The sequence below is a fragment of the Formica exsecta genome, unplaced genomic scaffold, assembly GCF_003651465.1.
Source record: "Formica exsecta isolate Colony F162 unplaced genomic scaffold, ASM365146v1 scaffold425, whole genome shotgun sequence".
Classification (NCBI taxonomy): Eukaryota; Metazoa; Arthropoda; class Insecta; order Hymenoptera; family Formicidae; genus Formica; species Formica exsecta.
Window position 1 is genome coordinate 1110463 of NW_021851492.1, and position 7595 is coordinate 1118057.

The following is a 7595-nucleotide window of genomic DNA, read 5'->3' on the forward strand; positions in this document are numbered from 1 at the left end:
TCATATACCTTAATTACATAATCGCGAGCTGCCTCTAGATCTTCGTCTCGTTTATTAGCATTTTTATTACTTTTTTTTTACTATTTTTAATATTATTATTATATTATTATTCTTTTTACATTATTATTATTGTTTTATTAATTATTACATTATTACTTGTTTGAGTTTGATAATTATGTTATAATTTGTTTATTATGTGCGGCACGTTTTGTCCAAGAGCGCGATTTTTTGGATATTCTTTTTTATAGTGACAAGGCAACTATCGATACAATTATGATAAACATAGACGCGAGAGTTAATATTTTTGCGATAATTTATCCCAGGTGGTCCTCAAGGACAATTCTTTCGTCGCTTTCGGACCAACGAAACGTGCCCGCGCGATTTTGTTGCTTTTTTGTCTGTGACTTTGTTCCGCAGTTTATTCTCGCACCCATCTACTGAGAAAAACGATTCTTTCGTTTCCGTTAATGTGTGGCACCTTGATGACCCTGTCGTAGACCGAGGATATCGGAGCAAACACTCTGACGATGTTAGACCACCAAGGCGGTAAGCAGTTTCTCAGTAAAACAACAATAAGTCACTGTCTCTTTCTCTCTCTCTATCTCTATCTCTCTCTTGCGAAGAACGAGCGAGCGATGCGACAAGTTTGACAAATATAGTACGTTATTATAACAAGGAAAGAAAAACAGATAAGAGGAGAAAAGCTTACAAAAAAGGTAAACGCGCGAAGTACGTAAGACGCGAAGCGAAAAACGAAGTAACACGTGCGCGCCCTTTTTTAGCCATGTCAATTTGCGTTTCCCTTCATGAAAGGGCGCGCTCCCGATGCGTGATTACTAAAGTGCCGACAAAGTCATATAGAACGAAAAATCGACTACGAACGATCGACCGAAATCATTTTTTGCAAGATTGCTTTTAAATTCTTGTAATATAAAGGATATTAGCGGTATTTGATTGTCAGTATATGGAGAAATAATTTCATATATTATGATAGCATTTAATATTTATTAGATATAAATCTTTTGAAACTTTTTTTCTATTTAATAATTTAATTATTTTTGCTGCAAAATGAAAAGTATATAATTTATTTATTTTTTTTTTTTTTTTAATTTAGGTTAATTAAAGGAGAGAAAAATTCATAAAGTTTCAATTTATTTACTCGTTTCTTGACAGAGTTTTTATTTGCTTTAATTTGATATCTTTTCTGCGGAATATTGTTGTCTGCATTTTTAATGACATAATCGACATTTGATAATTCAATGATGACAATGCAGTAAGTGCCGATCGTGCGAGTCGATTTTCGTTACCCTTCTTCGTCGAGAATGATCCATCCGCTGTTTCGGCTGTCATCGAGCAAAGGCAAATGACGGGAGATCTCGCGATGACGAGAACGATACTCTCGCGTCGCTAGCGGATGGCTTGGTTGACTCATGACGACGTTTCGTCATCGATGTCGAGTCACTCGAACGACTACATTAATCGCTCTTAGGCTCCTGTCGTGTTTAGGGCATCCGACGAAACTCTATTCGTTACCCCGATCTTGTTTCCTCCGATCCTTGATACCGATCTCCGATACTGTATCTTTCAACGGCATGACGTTCTATCGATGTCTACTACGTGTATACGGGATATTTCTCTTGAAGGATGTCCCGTTTATTCTTTTACCTTTGACTATATTTGATTGTCTGTCTCTATCTTTTTTGCCTTCGCCATCTCCTTTCTAGCTTTGCTCTGCTCTGGTGTTCATTTACTTCTCCGGATGCGTCACACATCAGGTGTGTGTCAACGTAATCATTTGCATTCAGAAATATAAGAATCTTTATTTTTTCCTCACTCACTTGAGAGTTATATCGAAATTGAGAAATTAATACGAATATTATTTATTTGAAAACAGATATGCGTTGTAAATTTGAAGTTTATTTTAATTTGAAGGAATAATTTATTTAAATTTAATGGAATAATTTCCGTTTTAAAATATATAAAAATGATTTTTTTTTTTTAACTGTTTTTATTTAAAATTTTCTATAAATATTTTATATAAATATAAATATACATACATAGATAATTGAAAAATTTACGAATGTTTATTGTATTTATATAAATATCTGAATGCGAAAGATTACAGCATTGAGTTCATGAATCATAATTCTTGTTATGAAAATCACGCAGATTTATCTCAATTTTATTCCAATATTTTTCATTTCAAGTGTTTAACATAGTATCATTTTCATTTATCATTTATAACCGAATTCTCCATTCATCCTTTGAGATTCGCGGAAGAATAATTGTAACGAATACTTGTTCTACGTGCTTTTTACTGCTAATACTTAATATTTTCCATAAATGCGCCAGTTATCGAGGATTGTCAAGATCCACATCGTCATTTATTCATTTTTCTTTGATCTATAATAAATTAAATATTTTTGCATCTTCATTCATCCAATGCCTTAAAAATTAATTGGGAAAGAGCAACAGGATGAACCTTTCGGTTCTCTCTCATCGTTCCTATGGTCCCCTCCTTCACAATCGTCATTGTTGAACTCCGATGTTAGCATTTGCTGATGTCACGTCGTCATATCTCCATCCATCCATCCATCCATTCATCCATCTCCTGATACGTATAATAGATTAATTAGTTGAGGCTGAAAAAAAAAATTCGTCGTCCGCGCCCTCTCGCCGCTCCGACATTCTCTCATCGTCCTCCCTCTTTCTTTCTCTCTTTTTTCTATCATTATCTTTCTCACATCTCTTTCCCGAACTTCATTTCTCCCCGCGTTGGCATTGGTGAATATCACGGGGGGCCTCGGATCTTTTTTTTCCGGGGAGGGAACCACCGCGGAGCGAGGCGAGGGAGCGTCCTGACGGCGATGTAACTTTTCCTCAATGTTTAATACGCCGCTGATTGCCTGTCGGTTGCCTGTTTAGAGCCACGAGGTCGGGATGAAAACCCTCGTAATGCTGGACGAGCAAGGCGGTAAGCCACTTCCATTCTAGCCTCTAACATAAACAATAGACAGATCCCGTCGCGAAGAAGAAAGAAAAAAGATACGAAAAATATGAAAAACGATTTTACTCTCCGCAGCAACAACCGACGATACAAATATCAATTTTACAGAGTATACACATACACACATATTAAAAATATGTATATACGTATATGGTATACCATGGATAAGAATAGTACTCGTCCATCGCAATTTTGTCGCTATAAATATTCGCGATCCCTCGTTATAATAAAAATATTTCAGATATTCTATAAACAGATATACAGGCGTTATCTAAAGGGATGAAATACTTCCGATTGGTCCGATGCGGTTGTATTTATCCATTTTTGAAATAATTATTTTTTTATTTTCGCAATCACGAGCCGATTTATAGCGGGAAAATGGAGAATTGTGCGCGTTCGAATACTTTTCTTATCCTCCTGGAAAATACGCGGTGATATCTCGCGAGAATGAGTGCGATAACGCAGTGCTGCCCGAAAGATAGACGGAAGTATCATCTTCCTGCGCATTTCCGCTTCCTTGGATCTGTTCGTGTACCATCGCTGCGAAATATTGCCGTGTATTTCACACGAATCTCCTGTACAGATTTTTCCCAAAAGGGAGAAGGGGGATCGGTAGCGGGACCTTCGATTCCGAAGAAGTTTCAGAAGTCGATTTCCCGAGAATTTCATTTGCTCTTCGCTTCAATTCATCGAGAAGCGATATTTCGTTATCATTCTATTATCATTCTATTATCTACTCTTCAATTTTTTTCCAACCTTTCTCTTCATTTTTACTAATATAATATCGATTAATTATGTAGAAGATTCTCGTCCTTTCTTGCGATTACATCTATGAATGTTATAATCATCATAACAATAATCGACGAATAACGATCGAACGCTCGAAGATACAAGCCATCGGAAAATCAGATATGACGACAAAAACTGGGCCTCGCTATATCCGCGTTTTCCCCTTTTCCCGAGAGATAATCGCGTGTATATGTTTACACGCGTGCATCGAAACACTGCTGCTTATTTAATAATCAGGGGCGTAGCTAATAGATTTCGAAGGAGAGCTAGAAGGAGAAAATTCACGGCAATCTCTCTCTCGTGAAATAAATATACATGAAAGAGTCTCTCGAAGAGACCCAGAATAGCATCGCTTCATTCAGCTATCCTATCGCTACGCCCCCGTTATTGAGAGATATATTATGTATACTATTTAGCATGTATGTGCGTGTGTTTGTGTACGAATACACATGTACGCACATATACTATTCGGCAACACTCGGCCATCGTTATACCGTTCACTTACATTTCGCTCACAGCGCTCAAGCATATTTTTTTTCTCTTTCTTTTTCGGCTAACTCTGACCTTCTCGCGTGCTTCTTTGGTTCTCTTCCGCTCTCTTTCTTCAGCTTCTTCGGGCTTCGCCATTGCTGTGTCTGCATATTATACTACTTTCTCTTTCACACTGCGTAACTGATACTAATTGTTACGATACTTACTTTCCGCCCTTCTTGTATTTCTCTCTTTCTCTATCTCGCCCTTTTTCCGGTTTCCTTTGAATCGTTGTCATCCCTTACTCTCCTTCTCTCCGCATCTTCGAGATTTTTACTCGAACTCCCTCAGGCTTCGTTCGCATCTCACGATTTCTCGCGCATTGAAAATTTATTGTGTTTGTAAATTATTATTATAAATTAAATAGTGTTTTTTTTTCGGTACTTAAAGTAAAACAGATCTATGCAGACTTTGAGGAAGAAAGAAATAAGGCGGATGCAAAAGGTGCAATTAAAATATATCTTTAGATGGAATTACTCTCTCTTTGCATTAAAATAAGAAAAAACTTTTACGGCCAAATATCTAAGAGAAAGTAATTTATAAATTCTAATTTCAATATTTATAAGAGTAAATTATTACTTGTTAATTGTTTTCTGGATACATTAAAAAAGGAATTTCTTAATATTAAATACATAATTAACGAAACTAGAAATAAAAAAGGAAATAAAATTGCTAAGCGAATGACTTAGATCCGATGATCGACGAATTTATTAGCCAATCTTCAGTAACAATGTAAAAAGGATCCATTCGATATATGTAGACTAAAATTTTGATGTCAGTTGATTTTACGCGAAAATTTTCTCGGCGAAAAATCGTGCGGTGCGAGTCTTTACAGAAAAACAGAGGAAAACAAGACAAAAGCGGACAACAGACGTGATCGAGATTTCACGACATGCATCCGAGAACAATCCACGACGCGCGTGTAATGGCGCCTTTACATTTACCTTATCGCGGACATCTCTCGCGATGTTTTTCATCTTCGAAATAAAAATCGGCAGGATACTGAGCGAAGAGTCGCGAATTCAGCCTCTGCTTTTTAGCCAAAATACAAACTGTTACCGGCGCGCGTAATCCCGGTCAAATCGGATACTCGCTATATTACAACGATATTGTTTTTTTTTTTTTTTTTTCGCAATCACGAGCCGATTTATAGCGGGAAAATGGAGAATTGTGCGCGTTCGAATACTTTTCTTATCCTCCTGGAAAATACGCGGTGATATCTCGCGAGAATGAGTGCGATAACGCAGTGCTGCCCGAAAGATAGACGGAAGTATCATCTTCCTGCGCATTTCCGCTTCCTTGGATCTGTTCGTGTACCATCGCTGCGAAATATTGCCGTGTATTTCACACGAATCTCCTGTACAGATTTTTCCCAAAAGGGAGAAGGGGGATCGGTAGCGGGACCTTCGATTCCGAAGAAGTAGAAGTAGTCGATTTCCCGAGAATTTCATTTGCTCTTCGCTTCAATTCATCGAGAAGCGATATTTCGTCACATTTCGTTATCATTCTATTATCTACTCTTCAATTTTTTTCCAACCTTTCTCTTCATTTTTACTAATATAATATCGATTAATTATGTAGAAGATTCTCGTCCTTTCTTGCGATTACATCTATGAATGTTATAATCATCATAACAATAATCGACGAATAACGATCGAACGCTCGAAGATACAAGCCATCGGAAAATCAGATATGACGACAAAAACTGGGCCTCGCTATATCCGCGTTTTCCCCTTTTCCCGAGAGATAATCGCGTGTATATGTTTACACGCGTGCATCGAAACACTGCTGCTTATTTAATAATCAGGGGCGTAGCTAATAGATTTCGAAGGAGAGCTAGAAGGAGAAAATTCACGGCAATCTCTCTCTCGTGAAATAAATATACATGAAAGAGTCTCTCGAAGAGACCCAGAATAGCATCGCTTCATTCAGCTATCCTATCGCTACGCCCCCGTTATTGAGAGATATATTATGTATACTATTTAGCATGTATGTGCGTGTGTTTGTGTACGAATACACATGTACGCACATATACTATTCGGCAACACTCGGCCATCGTTATACCGTTCACTTACATTTCGCTCACAGCGCTCAAGCATATTTTTTTCTCTTTTTTTTCGGCTAACTCTGACCTTCTCGCGTGCTTCTTTGGTTCTCTTCCGCTCTCTTTCTTCAGCTTCTTCGGGCTTCGCCATTGCTGTGTCTGCATATTATACTACTTTCTCTTTCACACTGCGTAACTGATACTAATTGTTACGATACTTACTTTCCGCCCTTCTTGTATTTCTCTCTTTCTCTATCTCGCCCTTTTTCCGGTTTCCTTTGAATCGTTGTCATCCCTTACTCTCCTTCTCTCCGCATCTTCGAGATTTTTACTCGAACTCCCTCAGGCTTCGTTCGCATCTCACGATTTCTCGCGCATTGAAAATTTATTGTGTTTGTAAATTATTATTATAAATTAAATAGTGTTTTTTTTTTCGGTACTTAAAGTAAAACAGATCTATGCAGACTTTGAGGAAGAAAGAAATAAGGCGGATGCAAAAGGTGCAATTAAAATATATCTTTAGATGGAGTTACTCTCTCTTTGCATTAAAATAAGAAAAAACTTTTACGGCCAAATATCTAAGAGAAAGTAATTTATAAATTCTAATTTCAATATTTATAAGAGTAAATTATTACTTGTTAATTGTTTTCTGGATACATTAAAAAAGGAATTTCTTAATATTAAATACATAATTAACGAAACTAGAAATAAAAAAGGAAATAAAATTGCTAAGCGAATGACTTAGATCCGATGATCGACGAATTTATTAGCCAATCTTCAGTAACAATGTAAAAAGGATCCATTCGATATATGTAGACTAAAATTTTGATGTCAGTTGATTTTACGCGAAAATTTTCTCGGCGAAAAATCGTGCGGTGCGAGTCTTTACAGAAAAACAGAGGAAAACAAGACAAAAGCGGACAACAGACGTGATCGAGATTTCACGACATGCATCCGAGAACAATCCACGACGCGCGTGTAATGGCGCCTTTACATTTACCTTATCGCGGACATCTCTCGCGATGTTTTTCATCTTCGAAATAAAAATCGGCAGGATACTGAGCGAAGAGTCGCGAATTCAGCCTCTGCTTTTTAGCCAAAATACAAACTGTTACCGGCGCGCGTAATCCCGGTCAAATCGGATACTCGCTATATTACAACGATATTGTTTTTTTTTTTTTTTTTTTTTTTTGTTTCGGGGTGGAAGTTGATTTTGTTTGATAC

At 37.1% G+C, this 7595-nt stretch overlaps 1 protein-coding gene across 8 annotated transcripts in view; it reads left to right on the forward strand.

The window, feature by feature from the left end:
* Window positions 1-7595, forward strand: part of LOC115240403 (synaptosomal-associated protein 25) — a 44561-nt gene that overhangs the window by 26610 nt on the left and 10356 nt on the right. For 2 of the 8 annotated variants that reach the window (XM_029815535.1, XM_029815538.1), the window contains exon 4: window positions 2926-2974. The exons of the other annotated variants lie outside the window; for them this stretch is intronic. In XM_029815535.1, the coding sequence (XP_029671395.1) occupies window positions 2926-2974 (49 nt within the window). The remainder of the gene's footprint in view (window positions 1-2925; window positions 2975-7595) is intronic. 8 annotated transcript variants of the gene reach the window in all.